The 24,551-nt window shown below is 43.6% G+C and overlaps 4 protein-coding genes and 2 non-coding genes across 12 annotated transcripts in view; 3 read left to right on the forward strand and 3 right to left on the reverse strand.

Annotated features, from left to right (window-relative positions):
- Nucleotides 1-18,352, reverse strand: part of LOC113143472 (glutamate receptor 1-like) — an 88,448-nt gene extending 70,096 nt beyond the window's left edge. For 4 of the 7 annotated variants that reach the window (XR_003297034.1, XM_026329113.1, XM_026329114.2 and 1 more), the window contains exons 1-3: nucleotides 18,244-18,347; nucleotides 10,702-10,805; nucleotides 640-740 (exon numbers count right to left, since the gene is read on the reverse strand). Coding sequence is in view for 3 of the 7 variants with exons in the window: in XM_026329118.1 (XP_026184903.1) it covers nucleotides 14,688-17,393 (2,706 nt within the window). In the remaining 4 variants the exon portion in view is untranslated. Of the gene's footprint in view, nucleotides 1-639; nucleotides 741-10,701; nucleotides 10,806-13,832; nucleotides 17,464-17,545; nucleotides 17,646-18,243 lie in introns of those variants that run through there. The other 3 variants (XM_026329118.1, XM_026329119.1, XM_026329116.1) reach the window with 3 other exon arrangements.
- Nucleotides 18,353-18,550: 198 nt separating this feature from the next.
- On the reverse strand, nucleotides 18,551-18,623 carry trnav-aac (transfer RNA valine (anticodon AAC)). Its single transcript has one exon. It is a non-coding gene; the product is annotated as a tRNA-Val (tRNA).
- A 989-nt stretch (nucleotides 18,624-19,612) lies between these two features.
- On the reverse strand, nucleotides 19,613-19,685 carry trnav-cac (transfer RNA valine (anticodon CAC)). The gene has a single exon. It is a non-coding gene; the product is annotated as a tRNA-Val (tRNA).
- A 908-nt stretch (nucleotides 19,686-20,593) lies between these two features.
- On the forward strand, nucleotides 20,594-21,356 carry LOC113143490 (histone H1-like). Its single transcript, XM_026329140.1, has one exon. The coding sequence runs from the start codon at nucleotides 20,673-20,675 to the stop codon at nucleotides 21,354-21,356; it is 684 nt and encodes a 227-aa protein (XP_026184925.1). The 5' UTR covers nucleotides 20,594-20,672.
- Nucleotides 21,357-22,045: 689 nt separating this feature from the next.
- On the forward strand, nucleotides 22,046-22,539 carry LOC113143478 (histone H3). The gene has a single exon (XM_026329128.1). It carries the CDS (start codon nucleotides 22,070-22,072, stop codon nucleotides 22,478-22,480), a length of 411 nt encoding a protein of 136 aa, XP_026184913.1. The 5' UTR covers nucleotides 22,046-22,069; the 3' UTR covers nucleotides 22,481-22,539.
- A 687-nt stretch (nucleotides 22,540-23,226) lies between these two features.
- Nucleotides 23,227-23,752, forward strand: LOC113143481 (histone H2A-like). Its single transcript, XM_026329131.1, has one exon. The coding sequence runs from the start codon at nucleotides 23,247-23,249 to the stop codon at nucleotides 23,631-23,633; it is 387 nt and encodes a 128-aa protein (XP_026184916.1). The 5' UTR covers nucleotides 23,227-23,246; the 3' UTR covers nucleotides 23,634-23,752.
- The last annotated feature ends 799 nt before the right edge of the window (nucleotides 23,753-24,551 follow it).

Genomic DNA, 24,551 nt, shown 5'->3' on the forward strand with positions numbered 1-24,551 from the left:
CAGAACCTGAGAACGGCCGTCACTGGTTACAGGATCTGGTTCTACTGCTCCACCTGATTCTCCCATTGTTGGTGAGAAAGAACCATTACTGATAATGGTTTCAAGTAATTATTGCTCAGATTTGATCAGTACTAATTAACTCATTGATGCTTAATTAGATTGATTGATTGATATAAATAAGTTGGTAGTTTTGGTTCATCAGGTTCTATTTACAGAGAAAGTGTAAATGTTTATTATAAAGACACAACTTATTTTTAAAGTGTTTCATAGGTAAAGTTCATTCACGTGGTTTGTTTCTGTAACAGTCAGTTCATGTGAACATACATGCAAAGTTTGTCTACAGGCAAACAATTTGACACATACTGAGAATAACATGTTCAATAATACATGAATAATGAATAAATAACTACTGTGGTTTTTACTCTCAGGAGAAAGAAATGAGAATGAGCAGCAGCAAATATATATTTCCATTAAACTTTGCAGAAATGACCAGGAAATAACAGACTTATGTTTATAAAATGTTGTTTAAATGTATCAACTGTTGCATCAACAGGAACTTTATAAAGTATTTAAAACAAAGTTCTATGGGTGTGGAAACAGATCTGCGGTACAGTAACAGTCGTTCCCCCAGAAACTCACCTTTTTAGGATTAATGACCATGAAGCAGGTGAGTCCAGGAGAAAACACACAGATCAGCAGAGTGTTGCAGTTCAGATGTGATCGGAGCGCCGTGCCAACATCTATAATTCAGAACAAAACATGCAGCAGCGTAACTAACACAGACGATCACAGCGTCCTCACTCTGAGGATTAATGTGGGTATTAATCATTCATCTGTACACAGGTACATGTACAACCCTGTGCCATGTTCTACCCCAAATATAAATGATTCACAAACACAAACCTTCATGTTACTGGGTGAAGCTGACAGTCAGTGTGTTTTTCTGTGGTTGTGTGGACACAGTTTCTGTAAAGTTCAGACCTGGTTTGAGCTTCAGGTTAGAACCAGCTCAGGGTTTTATATTATAAGATTCATGTAAAAACATTTAACCTGCGAAAAACAAGAAAAACGTTGCGTGTTGTTGTTGTTGGTCCAGGAGGCGTGTCCAGAGTCAGCATGTAAATAAATAATAAAAGTGAAATAAAAAACGAAAAGGATCAGTCCTGTGTGTTCAGGGGGACTGGTCTCTGCACTGTGGAAAACACAACGACCCAAAGGAGACAACGACACGTCTCTCCACATCAGACGACACATATGGACAAAGTATGAAGCTTTTAACAGCTGAAGACACTGACCTCTGTGCAAATAAAGTAACCTGCCACTATTGCTCCTGTGAGCCCAATATTCAGCTGTAATCATAAAAACCCTTTCACAGGCTGGAGATCTGCTTAGCTGTACGTCCTCACTGATCCACTGCTTAATTATGCACTTGATAACGCTGCTGTGAAAGCAGCTGACACGGTTAATAGCATCCAACAACTCCTCCAAACTTTACAGCAAAATGGGTCATTTGTCGCACACACATGAACACAACAGTGACAATCACACGGCTGTTTGTAAAGCTGCTAGTTTAAGGTTGGGGACACCCACAACTGCTGTAAAAACTGCACCTATGGACTTAATCCATCCCACTGGACCTGCTCCAGCTACAGTCGTTTGGTCTGATGAATGAGATAAACTTTCCTCCAGCTTTCGACACTGGTAACCAGGTGTGACTGGTAACCAGGTGTGACTGGTAACCAGGTGTGACTGGTAACCAGGTGTGACTGGTAACCAGCTTCAAACTGAGTCATTATGAGGAATTTCTTTTAAAATTCAGACGTGAACCAGATCCTGGGAAAACGTGTACTGGGTGAATAAAATCCTCACACCCTGGACCCCACAGAGTCGTTAGATTACACTGTTAAACTCGTGACTGTGGACAAAGTTGGGACTGAAATTGCAAAACCACCTAGTGAAATTTGGCTGAGGCTAAAATGCAGTGAGTGTATTTAAAAGGCAGCATGGTTAAATTTTTCATCACCTCCTCCCTCTGGCGCATTAATCCAGCTCTGAGTGTTGACTCTGCTGCTTCAGGAGTCAGCTGACTGCTTAAACAGGCTCACCCCATTATCCTGACGGTTTTGTTTACCTGTCACCTCTGAGTGTGTGTGTGTGTGTGTGTGTGTGAGTCTCAGCAGGTGAAGCAAACCAATTACAGCTGTCCTGCGTCCCTCTCAGCTGTTACAGCGGGAATGTGCAGTGAAAGCAGCCGTAAATGGGAGCAAAACTCATCGGAAGCAAAATGTTTTTGCTGATTTCAGCATCTCAGCTCTAAGCACAACAAACTGTGCATCCTCGCCTCCCACAATGGTTTCCCTAACACACACACTTTCTGACAATTCTCCTATAGAAATATGAGTGCAGCAGTGCTGTACACAAAAAAAATCTCATCTCTTATATTTGCTTTTTCCAAGGTCTGAATCCATGAGTCAAAATCAGCAGCAGCTTTGTCTCAGCACACTGGGTTACATGGGTTAGGGGCAGATGTGTTAAGACTAAAGGTTAAGGGCCCTGGCTCTTAGCTTCCTATGTGTAATCTTAAAGATCCTGGGCCCCTGACAAGCTGCACTACACTGTGTCTACTGTTGATTTTATCCTGTAGAACGAAACACATGGGGCTCTACCAACAACAACACCTGGTTTGAAGAAGAGATTTTAGTCTTTGCAAAACCACTAACACAAGAGAAACAGCGTGATGAAGGGATCAGAGTGTGTTTGTGTCCTAACATAATCAGTGCAGGCCTGTAGAAGGAATCCAGTGAAAGGCAAACAGCATGTCAATTAGCTGACTGCATGATTTTGTGAGGTTATGGTACAAAGAGCCCCATTCTTCAGTCTGGATGGTCTGGATTTTGGATTTCAGGCTAATGTTAGCAGCTCTGTCCTGCTCTTTACTAGAGTTCAGCATTACAGTGGCCAAAGTCATCAGTTATACTTCATACAAAGGTTTTGAGTAAAAGTACAATGACTTGCTTATTTTTTAATGCTTGTACTGAAGATATTTGCAGACTTCCCAGTTTCAAAGGGGCAGCATCAAACAAACTGGGCTGAGCTGGAATTCTCAGGGTTAGTGGCTGGTAAAATGACAGTAACACTGTTATTTCACCCAACAGAGTCAAGAATCATCAGTTAAATAACTTCACATTAATCCCACCACGGTTAGCTCAAAGCTAAACCTCACTGATCAATAACATTCCTGCTGTGGGTCTTTGTCTGAATCAGGCCATGCAAGAAGCTGAAGACCAGAGAACAGAAAACGACGTGTTTTGCAGAAACTGCAGTTCAGCTGCTGTTTTGTTGTTTGGGCCCCGACAGCAGAAGTTATTACTATTCACCCGGTGATGCCTGTGGCTCAAGGCATTTAGGTGAAAAGAGTCAAAAGTAGGTGGAGAGTAATTTTTCACCCACACTCAGGAAATAACTATTTCTAATAATTACCTGTTTTGTTGATCTACTTCTACTTCCTGCTATGTGAATTTACTGCCGTTATCTAATTTCTGTCCGGGACAAACTTTTCGAGCAGCTTTTCCTGAATCAGCTACAGAAACATTTTAATCAGGACACGTAAAAACAGTTTCCCCCGGTCTCTCTTTATTGTGGAGGGACATCAGGGATAATGAGACTCTCAGTCAGTGGACCTCGCCCTGACTCACATCCACGTGTTTACGTTATGATGTTGGTCTGACTGTGATGCAGCGATGACTCTACATCACACACCAGGTTTGGTCCCCATTCAACTCTGTGATTTTGGATTTCTCCTTGGACTTAGTCCAGGTGGGTGTCCATTATCAACCATTACCTGTAATTTCCCTATGGTTAAAATGCCTTCTGGAATAATGGCTTAAATTACAAAGGAGCACAGTCAATATTTAATTCCCCACCTCCCCTGTTAATTTCAGTCCTGTTCGAATGGGGCGACATCACACACATGGTGCAATTGTGGAACAATGTTTTAGTGATGATTCTGTTATATGTCAGATATTAACTTGGTGATTACTGGGACCAGAACTACTGGAAAAAGTCCATCAGTAATTAATGAGACACATCAGCAGGTGTGACTAATAACAGACGCCACCTGCAGAGCAACGTCCTGCATCTTCTATGTCACGACACTTGGTTTTTGTCTGTTTTAGCCAATGAAAAGGTATTTTAGTGTTACCATGGTTACAGCGGTCAGCACCGTTGCTGTGTAAAAATCAAGGTTAAAGGTCAAAAGGTTAATAAGAAGAAATAATTTCATGGAATCATGAGAGCAAACATCTGAATCACAGAAATAACCAGATGTTTCCTCTGCCCAGGTTTTATTTTAGTGCAGCAACAATATCGGGCTGAAGTGTGAGCAAAGCCAAAGAAAGATCATCGAGTTCTAGATGAGACAGCTGACGTGGCCTGATGACACTGATGGAGTCTGCAGAAACCTCCTGCCTCCTACTTTCCTCTTAACCAGGTTTTCTATCGGTTCTCTCTCTTTCCTTCAGCCTTGAAGAGGCAGCCGAGGGGGAAGAGACGGAAAACAGGAAGAGAGGGGGCGGGAGGCTGAGAAGCCATTTTATAAGTGAGTGACCTGGAAATGTCAGAGATGAAGAGTGAGAGTTTAAACAACACACACACACACACACACACTCCTTCAGTAACATGAATGAACACACTGAGGGCGAGACAGCCCTGCAGGTGCTTCTCTCTCTCTTTTCTAAAAAGACTTTTAAGCCTTTGAAGCACCTGAACCAAAACCACAGGAAGCTGCACAGGAAAGTTGTCTCTCATCAGCTGAGGGGGACGTTTGCACGGTGGCGGCTGCACATGGAGACGACAGGTAACTGCAGGACTTATGAGCCCAACGTGCTAACGTGCTAATTAGAACAGAGCCAGTATCAGTAGGTTTGCAGTTGTTACATCATAAACTAAGCATTTTGCTCTGATGCTAGATTAGTCAGTAAAGATCACCCTGACAGAAACATGAAGGTCTGAACAATATGTGCAAATGTCAACGTGCTGGTGACGCTAACAGTCAGAGTCATATCTCCATACACTTCTACTGTACGATGGCACCTGTGGCCACCTAGGGACAGGTAGCACCACTGACATTTTTCTAATGTTAACATACATTTCAAAGACCAGTGTGAATAGATCAAGACCTGAATCAAGAGCCTTGGACCTGGACAAGAAATAAGAAGCATACTTAGTGACGAGAGTCTTATGCTTCACATTTCTATGGAGAGTAATAATAAACAGCAGCACCAGCCCATTGGTTTCATGTGTTAAATCCTAAAGAAAAACAGCGACCCACTGCAGAGTGTATCCCCGCTGAACAGAAAGAACGATGAATCATCACAAACCTTTGGCCTGAAAAACAACCACAACTGAACCAACAGCTCTGTGCCTCAGTCTGCACAACAAAAACAGTCAGTGTTAAATTGGGATGCTGTTCACACACCACAACCTGGAGAGAGGAACACAAAGACTGCTGAGATTTTAATCATTTTAACCTGATGAGTTTTCTTTCAGTAGGTCGAGCACAACCCAGGCTGCTCTCAACATGTAAGAACTTCCATCTTATTGTGACAAGAACCGGCTGTACAATTACAACAACAGGAGTAAACAACAGGGCGAACAGCGAGACTGGTTTACTTCAGGCTGGAATCCAGCCCAGTTAGCGATCACGATATTAATCACCTGAGAGGACGCTGTGGCCATAAACATGGTGGGTGAGATTTTCAGTCCTGAATCAACATTTGGACAAAACACCTGATGTTACTGTACGTCTGAGAGAGAAAGACACAAACAGGAGCCACCACAAAAACAAATGAATTCAGGGGAAATGTGAGAAAATACAGACTGAGGCATTTAAACTGCAGAACTTATTTCTTTTGGCCGCTGCTATAAAATAATGTCTCCGACTGATTAGAACCACCCCGAGGGCGAAAAGAACCAAAACACAACATTCACTGTGCATTTTCTTTTCTCACACAAACTGTGTCAACATGTCCACTTACATCCTCCACATTCTCCCCCTGATTCTACTTAATAAATAATTTGTGTTTCTGTTTGTCAGGGAGAAACTTTGCTTTTACTCAGGGGGAATATTTTTGGAGACCCCTTGTGGTGCTAACCATGAATCCAGGCTGTGATCTATCCGTTCATTTGTTCATTTATCCATCCGACCAGCAAGCTGCAAATATTCATCCATCCATCATTAACAAAGCCTTTTTATTTTTTCATCGTTATCATTTCATTCATTCATCCATTCCCTAAGCATTTCAACTCTCCACACATCTTTTCTATCCACCAACCCATCCATCCATCAGGTAGTCATCTGAAATACATCTGTCCATCCACCTTTTATTCATGTGTCCGGTCAACTGTTCATCCATCCATCCAGTTTCATTCATCCAACATTTGCTTCCCCTTGCACATGTACTCTTCAGTCAACACCAGCCCTCCATCACTCATCCATTCATCCAGTCTTTAATCCATCCATCATTCATCCGTTCATCTAGTCCTCAATCCATCCATCATTCATGCATTCAGTCCATCAGTCTTCCTTCTGTCTAACATCAGTCCATCTATCTATTCATCTAACTCTCGATGTTTTCAGCCTTTCATCCATTAATCCATCTCTCCCTTACTCCCTCATCAGCTTTCACTGCATCTTCCCTTCATTCATTAATTCACCCATTAACTCCTGTATTAATCTGTTCAAGCTATTGCGTCTTCATCCCTTCATTTATCTCTCCATCAGTTGTATTTCATTAATTTATCAGTTCACCTTTGGTTTGGCATGAGTGGTGAAGGGGGCAGATTCAGAAAGGCAGTGAATGAAATTACATCGTCACACCGAATTCATTCATTCATTAAAGGAAGGAAAAAGGAAGTGGATCTGCAGAGCTGACACCTACCAGGTCTACTGCTAAATCCACATTTACAACCGTGGCTCTTGACAGACATGGATGAATAAGTAAACAATGTGTGATAAACCGAATCCAAACACTAACTGGGTCACGTGTCTTGACTTTCTCTTTTATTCAACACTGATGGGAACCAACTTTTTGGCCCCCTCAGCAAAATGTGACACCCCTCCTCCCATAGCGGGTCCTGCTCTGTGGCAGCTGAAAAACTGTGCAGTGTAGGTCACACAAAGTCAGACAAAATCTGCTTTTTGTGGTGTTCACATGATGGTCTAAGCTAGGCCATGTCTTAAAGTCCATGAAAACATGGAATCATATCTTAATCCTGCTTTACTGATTTCTGTGGTCGTGTGGGCAGCAGGAACAACCTGACCAACCTGCTGGTCCAGTGTCTGAGTCCACCTGCTGAGCCTCAGCCCATTGTTCCCTAAGTGTGAGCTCTGGCTTTGGTCTCCACCACCTGCTAAATGCTCCACCATGTTCAGCAGCTCGTCTCCGACTGTGTCAGGTAGAGGACTTTTCACAGCTGCTGGTTTACATCCTAACATAGTGCAGCTTTTAATCTATTTCTGAGGAAATCTGAAAAGTCATTACAGGCAATTTCCATCTACCAGGATTATGTGAATAGTTGAAGCTGTTTCACTGAAATAACAGCTGATGAGGGTGAGCCAGCAGCCAAAGAGCCAGACTCAAAGACTGTTTTTACAAAAACAAAACAGGACAGCCAGGCAGTTTCCAGTGCCCAGCAGCAGGTCTAAACCTCTCTAAGTTAAATCATTATCTTTCTATGTCATCGTTTTACCTTTAGTCAGTGTCATGATACATAAATCACATTGTGTCACAGACATTAAGCCACTGAGCTACCAGGGACCCCATAATATTATGTATGTTGACCCAGTGAAAGTAGTAGAAATGAGCCACCTGCCTTTACGGTCACATCGGTCACTCCCTGTCAGTACTGAGGATTCCCTCCTCAAGCACAAACCAGTTGGTCCAGTCAGGATTTGGTTTTGCTTTTTGTCCCACTCTCCTCTCTGTCCTTCATTTAGTTTCTGTTTCATTTTCTGTTTTCAGTTCCTCTCTTTCTCTGTTGATGATTTTACTTAAGCTCTTCTCCTCCTGCCTGAGGTCATGTGTTCTGCCGTTATTCCAGCCATCACTTTCTGTTTTATGAACCTCCACATCTTCATCCGGCTCATCCTCCCCCTTTCGCCGCCTGCAGCCATGCAGCTGGGAATTAAGAAGCACGATGACCTCCAACCTCCAGTCACTTATCATCATAAGGCATACAGCCTCCAAACAACAGAACAGCAATATTTCCTAAAGAATATTGGGTATGAAGATCAAACAATAAACTGCTTATGTCCTGACAGAAGAGGAGCCTGGTACATGTTGGCCTCTCATGATGGATTCATCGAAACTGGCGACCTGCAAAATTCAAGTTTTCTTTCTAACTCAACTCTATTGTCTATAATTCTGTTCATTGTTTGATAATGAGTGAAAATCCTGAACACCCGAACACATCACCTGCTCCTGGTGTCAGAGGCCGTGATCCGTTTGTCACTGGACCACAGAGGTGGGTTAGTCAGCCCTGATTGAATTTTCTGTCAGTCAACTAACTGTTTCAGCTGTAATGCAGAGCAACAACTGTTTTTCAGGGCTGACACACGTGTATCGTACGAAATTTTGGAAGAAATCTTCCTGTTGATAGTATTTTACTATCCATCCATCTATTCATTAAAAAAGCTAAAATAAGTTTCTCTTGCTCTCCCTCAGGACTGAGATAAGCAGTGTATCGCTCGCTCTCTTCCCAGCAGTCAGTTTGGATTTACTGATTAGCCTTCAGCTAGCCTGTGCACGACAGGATCCACCGGCTCACGTCCATCTGGATTAGGGTCGCCTGTTAATTCACCCTGTTGCTTTTGGCAAAATACCACCTCAGAGAAAGACTGTATCTGCAGGAGGAACGACTTTCAGGAATAAAGACGAGAAAGACGCTCAAATGTGAAAGTTTAACCAGGACTTTTTGTCATCTGCCATTTCTTCTTTGAGCAGGAGCTAATCTGCTCAGCACTGTCAGTGCTTTTATCTTATTTCAGTGTGACTGTCCTCACTGCAGCGGGCAGAGCTTCAAACAACAGGCTTCACTTCTTTCAGCAGCTCTGAGTGTAAACACGACTGTCAACCTTCCAATAACTTTGCTGTAACGTTACGTCCACAGCTCCAAATGAGCATGTCAAGTCAAATCAAGTCCAACTTTATTTATATTGCACTGAACAAATAGACCTAATTAAAACTACACGTTAAACAATACAGTTCAATCCACAATATAAACTTTATGGTCCAATCAGACTCTGAATAAAAAGCCTGTGTGAATAAGTACGACATAGGAAATGCAGCTGTTATTCCACAGTCTGGGTGCAGCTACTGCAAAACGCCTTTTCAAGTCTGGATCTTAGTAGATTAAATAAAAACTGGTTGGAGGATTTAGGATTCTGACGGGCTGTGGAAATGTAAAACCTCTGAAATATATTTATGTGCCAGTAGTTTAAAAACAACAAACAGGGAGCAGGTGAAGAGCAAACGAAACCAGCTATGTGTGAAGACGAGCATTTTGAACTAACTGAAGCTTTGACATTAGGGTTTGGGACCCCCCATAATAAGCAGAGTCATAGAGGTCTAGAACCGACAAAGGCACAGAGTCCAAATCAATAAAACATAGGAAATGCTTCACTTTAGTGAGGAGTTTGTAAGAAACTTTCCCCCTGTCCTTTCTAAAGTCTCTATCTAGTGGAAGGTTCATATATGTAGAAAACTGAAACTGTCCTCAAAAAGATTCTGATTCTGATTCCTGATTCTGGCAGCACCTATGAATGTGTGTGAATCCAGAACCTGCCCCAGCTAATGGGTCTGAGCCGTAGACCTCCATTGTTGTCCAAAAACTATTAAAACCCAGCAGGGAGCCACACCTCTGCACTGGCTCACATGGTTCTTCCTCACCAACAATGGGAGGCCCGTCTGTTTCCAAAAACCAGCTCCAGACGTTTCTGTGAGCAGAGAGAAGCTGGTGGAGCAGAGACTGTACAAAGTGATGGCTATGAGATCAGTATCAGGTGATAACAACTCAAATAGTCCAGGGAGGAAAAAACATTTGAAAAAATAAATAAGGCCAATCTTCTCTTTTCTAAAAACGCATTTCAGCTGCTGTGAATCATTTTCATTCATCATCTCAGTCGTTTCCTTTGGATCAGACAACAAAGCTCCCAGGTCAATTTCAATAAAAAAAAAAAAAAAAAAAAAAAAAAATCACTGGACAGATTCAGTTTTCTTCTTCCACAGCAGCAAACTGACCTGGTCCAATACAAACATGCTGGTTCTCACTGGATCACATCTACACTCAACCTGTGCGTTTGCCAGGAGTGTGTTAGTTATCAGCCCTGTCCAGCTGCTGACACACACACACACACACACACACACACACACACACACACACACACACACACACACACACACACACACACACACACACACACACACACACACACACACACACAGACACACACACACACACACCACAGCAGCGATTAAACCTCACCTGTCACCTTCTTCTTCTGTCATTTCTGAAAAGTGTCTCTGATTTAAAGTATCACTGACTTTATTCCAGTGCTCAACGGGTTTTTTCCAGACCCATAGGGAACCGTGACTGAACAGCCTCCTGTTATTAACACAGTTACCTGGTGCAATGCTCTCTCACCTGGGTTAACCTCGTCCTCTTCTCGTGGCGTCGCCTCCTCCAGGTGATCAGGTTTCTGCCTCCGGCACCTGTCAGTCATCACGATGAGCCTGAGGCTGTAAAACCTGCACAGACATGAAGCGTCTGTGTTAAAGGCAGTATTCTGACCACAGTCATGACAGGTGTATGTACTTAGCTACATATTTAATGGGGTTTGGTTCAGTTTCTCCAGGTATATAAAGTCAGTTCTGTGCAGCTTCATGAAACTGGGCTCAGCTGGGCTAAACATCCCTTTGACCCGTGTTTCCTCCAAGCTCACAGATGAAACTCTACGGCGTGTTGGCCTGAGTCTCAGATGAACAACTGCCTTCATGTTCGCCTGCAGTGCAGTTTGAACGACAACAAAATGAGATTCCAATGGAAAAACTTCAGCCAACTAACCATAACCCCAGTAAGTCCCGGCCTGAGGACACTTAAGTACAGATTTAATGAGCCAAACCATCTGTCATTTCGTTCCTGCTGCAGCTCCTCTCCCGGAGTCGGCCATTTAGACGAATACTGTCGGGAAGCTGTGATGGACTCTGACTCCTTACAGGCTGCTCAGCACGCTGGCCATCGAGGACATGGCGCTTTCTCCACTCTCACACTGATTTCACGTCACTACAGATAAACGTGAAGCCTTTTCTCGGTGGACTCTGTGGGCCTGTGTCCTGGGGTTTAACACTAGAAGTCGACTGGGTTTTATCCCAAAGCCTCTGCCATGACTATATGGGCTCTGCCTTACACAAAGACTCTACTGTTTTTGCTTATTTCATTGGTAATTCAGTTCATGGATAATATGTTATACCCAAATTGTTAGATTTCCCTCAGGAGGTGGTGGAGACCAAACCCAGAGTTAAAACTGGGGGAACACTGGACACAAACAGTGCTGCACAAAAACCAGCATCTCTCACAGGTTTGCTAAAAACATTCAGCATGTCCATGAAACAAGTGGCATGTTGTATTTACTAATTGTTTTTGCTGGAAACAAAACATGAGTTACTGAAGAACATGAAGCTCAATATTTCTCTATTAGTAATCAGTCAAATAGACACAGATCAAAACAGATCCTTTCTGTACGTGATCATGTTCTGGCAGAGGTTTTGACCTGTGAGGAAAGAATCAGTGGCTGAAGATAAAAATGAATGAAATCTTTAGAAGCACATTCATATGGAGGCGTGTCTGGCTGTTGACTACCTGTTGGGGCTGCTTGTTGTAAACAGGGATCAGGCAGTAAAGCACATGTCGCCTTTCATTCTCATATGGAGATAATTCTCAGGATTTGGGCTGTACATTTAAATTAAAAACAGATTTGGGGGAATTTGCTTTTTCTTAAATCCTGTGAGCTCTGCAGCCTCTGTCTCTGTGAGAAGAAAGTTTTTTTTTTTAAATTTGGATGTGCTGCAGTGACTGGATTATGCAGATTATGGATCAGGGTGAGAATGAGTGGGCGGGCAGCTGCAGAGGTGACGAGTGTATGTGTCGGTGCAGATCAGGCACTGCTGAGGCTTCTCTTTTTCAGTTTGATACGAAATATACATCTGCACTGGGATCAGGTCCTGGACTCATTACATCGTACAGGAGAGGCGACTTACCGTCCCCTGTGCTGTTTGTTCATTCCTCTAGTTAAAACAGTGGAGTAGCACAATCATCTGGGTCCTGTCTGCTCTGAATCCAGTGATACCAGTGTCCCTTGTCACAACTGTGCAAAATCCTGAATCAACAAGTGAACAAATGCATCTGTATCATTAGTAAATGCACAACCTGAAATCTCAGCATCACTGGACACCTCGTTCCTCTTTTTTACCTCCTGGTGTTTTATTATTCCCATTTATTTTAAATCCAAAAATAATGTGTTTGATAAATGTCTGTGGTTTCACTGCAGTGGCTGCAACACTGTGTGTTTAATAAGTGTGTGAAGAGGGATAACCAGGCAGAGCTGTGCAGTCTGAGGGGCTGAGTCACAGCGAGAGCAGGTATTTACTCTGATTTGACTTCCCCTGTGCTGTGAGGCTGAACTTCTCATCCTGCCTGTAAAACAGTTTGAGTGAAGGGCTGCAGAGAAGCCCATGAACAGGGACGTGCAGCGGCACAGGACAAACAAACAACTGCTTTAAATCCTAATGAACAGCTGGAGCAGTGAACACAATCTGACACAGAGCTGGGTCAGCTCAATGAAAAACGTGAAGATGTAACAGTGATAAATCCATCAAAGTAAAAACACTCAACTTCAAGTAAAACTACTGTATTCAAAAAGGGAAGTACTTCTTCAATAAACATACAAATACCACAGTGTTGGTGCTACAAGCAAAAGTCCCACAATTAAAACTCAGTATTAGTATCAACAGCTGCTTTAAGTGCTAAAAGTAAAAGCTGACATTCTGTTTTCAGTGAAACATTTAAAGCATCTGTTGGTTTGGACGTGTGTGAACGAAGACGTGAGAACATCTGTGTGTGATCACACCTGATATTACACTGGAAAGTTTTTAACACCAAATAAAACACACTTTGCATTTTCCCATATAAACGACACAAACTCAGTTATAACAACGAAGCCGACAATTATTCACAAGGTAAAAAACGTAAATCACATTTTTGCTCTTCTGTGCTTTACTCATTAATTTAACCTCGTTTTTGCTTTATAATTTATTCAGCCTTTGTATATAATTACTCCTTTAATTGTGCAAAACTTTCAAGACTTGTTTTTTTTTTTGATTATGTGAAGTGGCTGCTGGAATTTCACCCTGGGTTTTACTGCAGATTCAAATAGAGGTGATGAATTTCTTGTGATCAGAACTGGAAACAGTTCAGGGAGGAGTAAAATGAACAAGAACACTGGAGTCCTGGACTCTGGTGCCCTCTAGTGGTGACATACAGCAGCTAAAACATCCAGATTCATGCCAGTTTTTCTCTTTTCCACAGCAGCGTTTCTCATTTGACTTCAGGCCCAAATAATTTGTGTAACTGCAGCTGTCATATAAACACAGTCTAACATTTAATCTGCATCTGCTTTTTACTCTTTTACATTCGAAACTGATTTGGGTTTAAAAATATTCATGCACGTTTCTTACCGCAGCCAGAAATTAGGGATAAAAACTGAAAGAGACTAATAATAAGGCTCAAAGAAAATTTATTTTGTTTCCTTATGGCAGAGAAAAAAAACTGTCAACAGAATGTCATAGAAAAAAAATTACATCAGGCCAGAAAATGTTTCTGACTAAGCAACTGAAGAAAATTTGTTTATCTGCCACTAAATGACCTGAACACATCAAACTGAGGTTTAACCTCATTAGTCACATCTGTCCAGCACATCTGTCCTCTCTGAAGACATTCGACACTTTCTGAATTTAGTAAATCAGTTTCCAGCCAAATTGATGAGGTTAAAAACTGATGATCATTTACAACTGCAGATTTACTTTGGATTGAAAGATGCAGCTGGTGATTCTTGGTGGTTTTTGTTAACAGCAGACATCGTCATTATTCTCGTCAATCCTGTGCTCTGGCTCAAACTGAGCAGATATATTTGTAGAACGGTCGGCTCAAAGTAACAGACCCCAGGTCGATACAACATGATCAACAACAACGGCCTCTAGTTTCTGACCAATTTTATAATAACAGCTATATTTAGGGTAGATCATATTTATATACATCAGGGCAACAGTAATGTAGTAAGGCCCACATGTATTAATGGCCAGGGTTCATTATCTAATTCTACTGAGCCGTCAACAAGGGTCAGTCACCTGCAGCTATAAATGTAAACACATGTAACCAAACACGTGTTTGCTTCAGCTTCACTAAACTTAATATATTTGGAGCTTTGCTTTGTTTTATGTAAAAGTAGACTGGAAATGTTCGGGGCTGTTCTTACAAGTTTCCTTTAGGTTTTAGAAAATCAGGATTTCTGAGAGAAAAAGATCAGCTGATTAATCAACAGTTGCAGCACTGATCTGAACACTGATGACGTGACTCTATTCAATCTCTACCTCTATGTCAACAGGCTTCAATTTTCGGACGAACATGATGTCGTCACTATCATCGAGGTCCGACTCGCTGAAGCCGTCCTCTGGTTCTTGTTTGCAGACCACCTGAGAGGATTCAGAGACCTCCAAGGGCAGTTCAAACACTTTGCTCAGATAGTTTCCACTTCTGCCATTTTTCTTCACCATGGCTATCACCTGAGATGCGATGGACCAGGCGAACTCCACCTTCCGATGGCTCTGAGAGCTCAGATCAAAGTTGTACTCCAGAATCTCGTACAGACCAGGAACATATCGATTGCAGTTTTGTTCCACATAGTGGTGCACTTCAAAAAGGACTCCCCTCGTCAATACTTGCAAATCAAGTTTTGTTTTGGCTTCTGACTTTGAACTGAGGTCAAGCTCCAATCCTATTTCCTTGCAGATGTGATAGCTGTTGACCTTTTTCTCCTGTTGCACATTTTCACTGAAGGTCTTCTGTTCTCGACCTATTTTCATTTTGTCTGAAACCAGATGCTCCAAAACATTGCTGGTTGGTGACTGCAGACCAGGCTGTGAGTGACCGTTCAGTGGGACACCCATGTTCAACCATCTGTTTATCTTCGGTGACATGTTTTGGTTTTTCATCATAATTTTCTGTGTCGTGTACCATCTCTGGATCACTTGTGCCGCCTTGGTCGAACCGCTTTGCAATTCGAGATCAAAATTGTGCTCGAGGATGTCGTTGACCTTCTCCTGGACTGACCCACACAGGTCTCTGACAAAGCTGAATATTTCCAGCACGGCGCCCGTGGTCAGGACATTCAGATCGAGCTTCTGGTTTGCTGGGCGTTCTTCCGTCGACCACAGGTTGACACCTAACTTTTGACAGAACGGGTAAGGCTCCATCTCCGTCTGCTGGTTTTCAGACAAACCTGATGAATCACAGTTTTTCTGCTGTTCTGTTTTCAGTTCCTGTTCAGTTTCACTGGTCACATCAACCATGTTGTAAACTTCAGGAAACTGGAATGGATTGCTGAGAAACTCCTCTGTTTGCCTAGCAGGGTGGTTCTGAAGATTCTTTTCTTTTGTTATCATGTAAAATATAAAATTGCGCTGATGCAGTCTATCTTCAAGGACAAGTTTGAAGTTGTTGCCCAGAATTTCACATAAGAAACTGCGCAGGCTCTTTGTCATCGCAGTTGCAAATTTAAAAACCTCCCATAACACCCAGTTAGTGAGTAGCTGTTGGTCCAAAATTTGTTTGTTTCCTGAACCGACATTAAAGTCTAATCCTATCTCTCTGCTGTGGGCAAACATGTCATTCACTCTGCTCGACTTCAGGATTTGTTTGGAGCGAGGGGCACGTCTCATCCATATCTTCTGTTTTAGCGTTTTTCCATTTATGTCCTCGTTTTTGTCTGCAGAAAACAGATTCGAGATTTCTCTAAAAGTCGTGTCCTTTGGATGAAATTTAGACAAATTAGGATTATCGCCATTTGATTGACGCTGCGGTGGGTGGGTGAAAACTTTCTCTTCTCGCTTTACATCAAGTGACACTGCCGACTGTGTTTCTCCAGCTGTTCCTGACGAGCTTTCACACGTCATTTTTTCAGGTCCGACTCCGACTTTTGTACTGGGCTGTATTTCTGTCTCAAAATCAACTGGACACATGTATGACATGTCACTACCCGGCGAAATGTCTTGTGCAAAACTGTCCCTGTTTCTTAGTGTTACCCTTCTTTTACTGGTCTTCTCTACTTTTTCCAGTTCTTTGTAATCTGTGTCAATGTTTTTTCTCTTTTTACACTTCTGTTCTCGTTTCTCAGTCCGGAGTTTAAACGTCTCCTTTCGGAAAGCGTCCCTGTCCTCGGCTGTTAGGCAGCTGTATTTCCTCTCCATCAGCTTGTGAAATTGCATACGGAACTGCAATTTATCCAACTCATGCCCGAAGTTTTGCTTGACCAACTCGTTAACTATTTGAGTGTGAGATCCACAAAGCACTCTGGAAAAATCAAGCAGCTCCATCATCACACCATTGTTAATCAGACTTGGGTCTAGTTTCTGTTTGGGTGTTTCATTTGGTCGAACAGCCAGAGTCACACCGAGGTCTCTACAGAAAGGGTAAACTTCATCTGTTAGTTTTAACTGGACTCTTCCTCTTCTCTTTATAACAAGTGCACCGTTTGAAGCACCGTTACTCTTCTTCTGCATCTCTGATGACAGGTTGGTCTTATTGCCATCGGTGAGGACTGAACTATCTGCAATTTTGTTCCTTTTAGGGTAGTACCGTCCGGACACCTCTGACACTGTGGATGCCGATATAATGTTTAGGTCTGGTAATGAAAATGTTTCACTCCACCTTCGAGGTTTTAACTTGATTTGTTCCTTTATCTGTTTTATTTTGTTGTACACTCGTATTGCATATTCATAGCACTGCTTGTCACTGTCCAGGTCCACACCAAGGTCGAAGTTAAATTCTAGCATTTCAAACAAGAAATACTTCTCGGACTTGGTCACTGTTTTGGCAAAGTCACAAAGCTCCAGCATCACAGCGTTTGTGAGCAGACACAAATCTAACTTTTCCTTTCTTTCCAATGCCGCGTTGAACTCTAGACCGATTTCAACCGACTCCGGGAAGGGGACCGTGACTTTCTGATACCTAATCCCATGGTGGATGCGGCGCTGCCAAATGTAGGACTCATCAATGCCATCCATGCTGACAGCCGGAGCCCAAAGCTAGGTGAACGTGCTGAGACTGCAGGCAGATGAGATTCGATCAAGGTTTCTGCAGAATAAGGCAGACAGTTTTGTTGTTAATGTGTGGAGTATGAGTTTCCTGAGACATCAGGGGAACAGACAGAACTCACCCTCACTTTGTGTCCTGAACCATATCTCAAGAACCGGATCCAAAGAGACTCATGCTGTTTTGAGGAGCAGCTGTAAACATGTTCATCAGCCACTGCATCACTGAATGAAGACATAACATGGACTGAGTTAGTGCCAGAGCAGCACCTTTTCCCTTTTACAGCTCACATAAAAGTATATTAATTAATTTTAAATAAAAAATGTATGTAAAACACATTTAAAAAAAAATCTGGTTACAACTACAACTTCTATATTTTCCTTATAAACACAACATTTTACAAACTAATGTTTTTTAAAACTCATTTTCTTCTCTGGCCTTTGCTGCGGTTACCTGATATTTTCTAATTGCTAAACCAAAAACCTTTAGCGTTTGTAAAAGTTTGTGAAGTTTTCACTGAAGGGACTTGAACGCATCACTAGTCTCAATGTGTCTCATTTCTACACCAAATGGCCGCTACACGCAGACATAACTTTTCTTTCAAACTCGGAAATGTTCCACTTCTCCTGAGCTGCATGGTGCGGGACAGTGCGCGAATCAGCTCCGCAGGTAGCGGTTTGAAACCAGACCAAACCAGAGTCCGGGGCCTTTTGCGGCGCTGTAGAAACCCGATGCTAATGCTAACGCTAGCTTCTGAACGCACCGCTAAGGCTCGGTTTGCTCTGCAGCGTTAAAACGTTAAAACGTTAAACGAGCACTTACCGCAGACTGGAGCACAATGCGGGCCTGGGGTTTGCGGGACGACGTTTGCGAGTCGCTGCAACGCGCCACCGAAGATTAGCTGCGACACATGACCCCGTGCTGCCTTCACACACACAGGAAATCCCGGCCTCCGAGGCGGCGAACATGTTTAAGAAAACCAATGACCCACTGTTCCCAACACGTTCGGGTATAACGAGTAAATGAGATATATAATAGAAGATATGTGTGTGAGATATGTGTGTGTCTGGCAGTAGGTCTGATATGATATAAAGTCTGAATATGAAATATTAAAAAAAACAAATATATATGTTTCCGCCCGGTTTCGAACCGGGGACCTTTCGCGTGTTAGGCGAACGTGATAACCACTACACTACGGAAACTCCGCTCTATATGCGGCAGCTCCAAACATGATAGAGATATGTAAAGTACTTCAAATCAGAAGTATATAAGGTAGTTAACGTCAGCTACCCAGCGGTATATAAAGTACTTCAAATTAGAAGTATATAAGGTAGTTAACGTCAGCTACCCAGCGGTATATAAAGTACTTCAAATTAGAAGTATATAAGGTCGTTAACCTCAGCTACCCAGCGGTATATAAAGTACTTCAAATTAGAAGTATATAAGGTAGTTAACGTCAGCTACCCAGCGGTATATAAAGTACTTCAAATTAGAAGTATATAAGGTAGTTAACGTCAGCTACCCAGCGGTATATAAAGTACTTCAAATTAGAAGTATATAAGGTAGTTAACATCAGCTACCCAGCGGTATATAAAGTACTTCAAATTAGAAGTATATAAGGTAGTTAACGTCAGCTACCCAGCGGTATATAAAGTACTTCAAATTAGAAGTATATAAGGTAGTTAACGTCAGCTCCAACATTACAGTGATCAACACAATAATCATCAATAATTACAATCCAATAATATCAGATCCATTCATGTGAAATGGGCCATTCTGCACAATGAGTACTTTTACTTTGGATACTTCAAATACATTTGGATGATGGTACTTTGGGGCTTTTACTTAAAGTTTTCAATACAGACTTGTCAATCTCAGTACTCCTGTCAAAGTGGAATCAAAGAGAGATGTTGTCCATCAGTAACATCCCTCAGCAGTACTAATAGCTTCTCATTAATGGTTGAAAACTCAGCCATGAACATTAGTACTTTGAGTATTTTTCATTTATAAAGATCCTGGTTATTTATTCTAAACATGACCATGAGTGAAAAACTATTTTTTGCAGTTTGTCAAAATAAGAACATATCCTGAAAGAATATAGAGACAAGGAGTCACTGAGAAGTCACGTGCACATTGGTGGCAAGATCAACACAGGTGAATAAAAAAGGAGAAAAAAAAAAAACAACAAATATGTTTCCGCCCGGTTTCGAACCGGGGACCTTTCGCGTGTGAGGCGAACGTGATAACCACTACACTACGGAAACTGAAATACAACTGACTTTATCACAGGACCAATGTGTGAAAAGCAAAACTGACTGTTTTCTGCTGCTGCTTTCTGCTGCTTCCTGCTGTTTCCTGGGTCCAGTTAGTGGTTTTGTGTCTCCTTGTTTTCTTGTTTTGTACAAATCTGAATTTGACTGTTGTTTCTACACATGGCGCTATAGAAATGGAGCGCACCTGCCGAAATGTACAGGTGTTTATTAATATTCATTACATTGTGTTTTCTACACTGAGCCTGCATGTAGCTGCACTTCAAGGCTGTAAACACATTTTTGTTTTATTTTTATTTAGTTCATTATTTTATTGATTCTGTGTGTCAGTGAAGCATCAGCTCAGGTTTACAGGAAAAACTGCAGCAGCAGAAAATATATTGGTCCAACTGAACCTGGCTGATTATCCGAGTCCGATTATTATAATAGAAATGATGTTATATTTATAGCCTGATATTACAGCAACAAAATTAATTCAGATATAAAAATCAGCTCAGGACCCAAAACTCCACGTGTGACAGAGTACGTGGAACCGGCTCCGTCACCGGCAGCGTCCGTGTGTTTACCCGCAGCCCAAACATGAGCCGTTCAAACTGAACGAGTCTGATTCGACCAGCGATTTCACTTTGACCGAGTCTTCCCAAGTGTGTGAGGACCGGAACACGACCGCCCGGTCTCACCCGAACCACTTTGACCCGCTTTAGGAGGCGAAATGTGGAGAAAAGCGGCCGCGGGCTGCACGAAGCGACGCGGTGCGGGACAGGTCTGGGGGCTCCTGGGACCGCATGAGAGCGCGCTGGTGCGGAAGCGCGAGCTGGGCACGGAGGGAAGAAGCGTTTCTCGGGGCTGCGGCGGCGCTCGGGTCTCCACGCGTTGGTTCTGCGGGACTTTGATGCCCCGAAGCTGGGAGAGAAAACACAAGTGCGGCCATATCCGAGCAGGCAGCGGCGCGGCTGTGTGCGTTGCCTCTCCACGGTTCTCATGGTCGTTATAAGTCCCGCCTCCTGCGCTGAGAGCGGACACCTTCAGACTCGCACAGCAGACAACCGACACACGAGAATGGCGGAAGAAGCTCCAGCAGCCGCCCCGGCCAAGGCTGCGGCCAAGGCCCCCAAGAAGAAGAGCGCAGCCCGGCCCAAGAAGGACGGACCCAGCCTCTCGAAGCTGATCGTCAGCGCCGTGGCAGAGTCCAATGAGCGCAAGGGGACTTCGCTGGCGGCGCTCAAAAAGGTGCTGGCCGCCAAAGGCGTCGACGTCACCAAGGCCAACAAGCGCATCAACACCGCCGTCACCAAGCTGGTGACCAAAGGGACCCTGAGCCAGACCAAAGGCACCGGGGCGTCCGGCTCCTTCAAGCTCGCCAAGAAGGAGCCCAGCGCCGCTAAGCCAGCCAAGAAGGTGGTCAAGAAGAAGGCGCCAGCAAAAGCCAAGAAGCCCGCCGCGGCCAAGAAACCCGCCGCGGCCAAGAAAGCGCCAGCCAAGAAGCCCGCAGCCAAGAAGTCCCCGAAGAAAGCTCCAGCCAAGAAGGCGCCAGCCAAGAAGCCCGCGGCCAAGAGTCCCAAGAAGCCCGCGGCCAAGAGCCCCAAGAAGCCCGCCGTCAAAAAGACCAAGACCAAGCCCGCGCCCAAGAAGCCAGCGGCCAAGAAAGCCGCGGCCAAGAAGTAAAGCGGCTCCTCACAAGCGCCGCTCCCCCCCCTCAAAGGCTCTTTTAAGAGCCACTACATCCTCCGCTACTGAGCCCTTCCTGCACATACACTCTCTCCCCGCACTGTCCCCGCTTCTCGCCCCGTCCTGTCCCACACTCAGCCGGGACCCGGACAAACCACCATGTCCGGACAAACATCCACCACCTCACAATCACCTCCGTCCATTTCTCACAAACAACAAACGCACCTCAGTCACACTTCAGGCCTGCGGGGGATTTCATGGGCACATTATTGCACCTTTCTTTCATTCATCCCGCTCTCCCGCTTTGTTCCTGTCGGACTAATTCTAACTCACACAACAAACACGTAGACTGACGATCGCTTCGACTTCAAAGGCGCCACATTTATGTCCCAGTCACAGCAGAAGAATAAATCGACTCTTTATTTCATTTCACGACTTTTCATTACAAATTACTCTTCACACATTCTTCCTTCACTGACTCGAAGCCTGTGAACCCTGGTCACAAGCGTCAACCGGCCGCTGGAGCTGATTGGCTCATTTTCACTTTTCAAATTATTTGCTCCAATGGCTGCTCAGCTCCGCTTCGCGCGTCTCCCGGTCTGGGCCAATCAGCGTTGAGCTGGCTCCGGCAGCCCCTTTATAAGCCGCTGTGCTGCAGTGGCAGCGTATTCCTTGTTCGCTGTGAACACAGACGAGAGACAGGACTGAAAATGGCCCGAACCAAGCAGACCGCCCGCAAATCCACCGGAGGCAAAGCCCCCAGGAAGCAGTTGGCCACCAAGGCTGCCCGTAAGAGCGCCCCGGCCACCGGCGGAGTCAAGAAGCCCCACCGTTACAGGCCCGGTACCGTGGCTCTGCGAGAGATCCGCCGCTACCAGAAATCCACCGAGCTGCTGATCCGCAAGCTGCCCTTCCAGCGCCTGGTCAGGGAGATCGCTCAGGACTTCAAGACCGATCTGCGCTTCCAGAGCTCGGCCGTCATGGCTCTGCAGGAGGCCAGCGAGGCTTACCTGGTGGGCCTGTTCGAGGACACCAACCTGTGCGCCATCCACGCCAAGAGGGTCACCATCATGCCCAAAGACATCCAGCTGGCCCGACGCATCCGCGGAGAGAGAGCTTAGACTCCCCCGGCCTTATCCAAACCAACAACGGCTCTTTTAAGAGCCACATACCTCCACTCTCAGAGCAGCATCTTCCTCTTATGTGAAAATGAGTTCTGAGGAAATGCTTGTTAAACACTGTCTATTGGGGTCTTGTTCTGTAACAGTTCACATATTCTGGCAGAAATTAGGAAGTTGGGAACAAACACTTTTGGAAATTGGCAGCCTAAAACACTGTTAGTCCCAATTACAGCTTTTCATTTTAATGTGATATAAATGTTTTCTGTCCAAAAAACATTTGATATTCAGGTCAGTTTTCCTTTGTCTTTCAGCTTCTTTCATTGAGCTGAAACTTCAAACAATGACATCCATAATAAGCCTCTAGAAACATAACAATTCGTTATTTAATGAAAGCTCTATGAAACACTGTCAGTCCAACAACTGGTTTGAAAAAGCTAAAGGTCAAATTAAGATTAAATTCTCTCAGCAAATAGAACCAGACAAATGTTGACTGTATCAAATCATTGTTTTGTAATGCTTTTTTTTTTTTGCTTTTACAGTTTCGTTACTGTTTGTTAAATTATCTTTCCTGCTGACGTGTCTAGAAAATTTTGAAATTGACAATAGTGAAAATGGCGGAAACGGGCAGGAACGCGCTTCTTTCTGATTGGTGGAACGTACTTAAGACAAACTGGAGCCAATGAGCGAACAGCTGGTGGAGATATAAGGCAGGTTTTGGCTCAGTGGTGACAGTTGTTCGATTTTCTTAGAACTTCAAACTTGAAACATGTCTGGACGTGGTAAAGGAGCCGGTAAAGCCAGAGCCAAGGCTAAGACCCGTTCTTCCCGGGCTGGACTCCAGTTCCCGGTGGGTCGTGTCCACAGGCTGCTGAGGAAGGGCAACTACGCCGAGCGCGTCGGCGCCGGAGCCCCGGTGTACTTGGCGGCGGTGCTGGAGTACCTGACCGCTGAGATCCTGGAGTTGGCCGGGAACGCCGCCCGCGACAACAAGAAGACCAGGATCATCCCCCGCCACCTGCAGCTGGCCGTCCGCAACGACGAGGAGCTCAACAAGCTGCTGGGCGGAGTCACCATCGCTCAGGGCGGCGTGCTGCCCAACATCCAGGCCGTGCTGCTGCCCAAGAAGACTGAGAAACCCGCCAAGGCCAAGTAGACTGGACCTGAGCTCCGCTTTACACACACAACGGCTCTTTTAAGAGCCACACACTTTCCACTAAAGACGAAATTCTTTGTTTTATGTTTAGTGACGGACTGAAACTTCACACCTGATGATGACAGAACTTAAATGTTTTTATGGCTCTAAGTAAAATAAATACTGTTATTGAGTCAAAGTAACTTTGTGTTAATTTCATATTAATCAAAGAAGTTAAAAGGTTTTATTGTCATACACACAATATAAAGTTACTGATGTGACTCCTTCCACAGTAGTTAAAGCAAAATAGAAATAAAATAAAATTGTATTTATGGAATAAAGTATAAAACTAAGTTTGTAAAAATAATTCAATAGTAGTTTATTTTCTATCACATACAAACATACAGTACCTGCTGCCTCAGTTTGATCAGTCCAGACACAAAAGAAAGATAAATTATAATAAATACCATGAAAGTAAATTACTAAATGAAAGTTGTTACATGATTATCCATTAAAATACTTGAACAGTACTATCAGTGTTCAACAGTCTAATTGCAGATGGGATAAAAGAATTAGACAAATGATTCATTCTTAATATATGTTATATGTAACTTGTTCTGTCACCAAAACAAATTCCTTATAATGTGAACCCCTCACTTATTTGGCAATAAACCTGTTTCTGATTCTGACTGACTGACTGAGATCCTCTCAGGAGAACAGGTTTCTTAAGTTTTCTGATGACATTGTTCTTGTGTCTTTACTTACAGACACAGAAACATTTTTATGTGCGTTAACTTTCCTAAATAAGCAGCATAGATAAAATAGAATAAAGTGAAGTGCAGTGAAATAAGAAATACTGTGTATACTTTTCTTATTTACATGGTGAATTTACAGGAAGAGCAACACAATATGACTTGTCGAATGTCGAATCAGTAGTGC

This window comes from Mastacembelus armatus, chromosome 14 (genome assembly GCF_900324485.2).
Source record: "Mastacembelus armatus chromosome 14, fMasArm1.2, whole genome shotgun sequence".
In the NCBI taxonomy this organism is placed as follows: domain Eukaryota; kingdom Metazoa; phylum Chordata; class Actinopteri; order Synbranchiformes; family Mastacembelidae; genus Mastacembelus; species Mastacembelus armatus.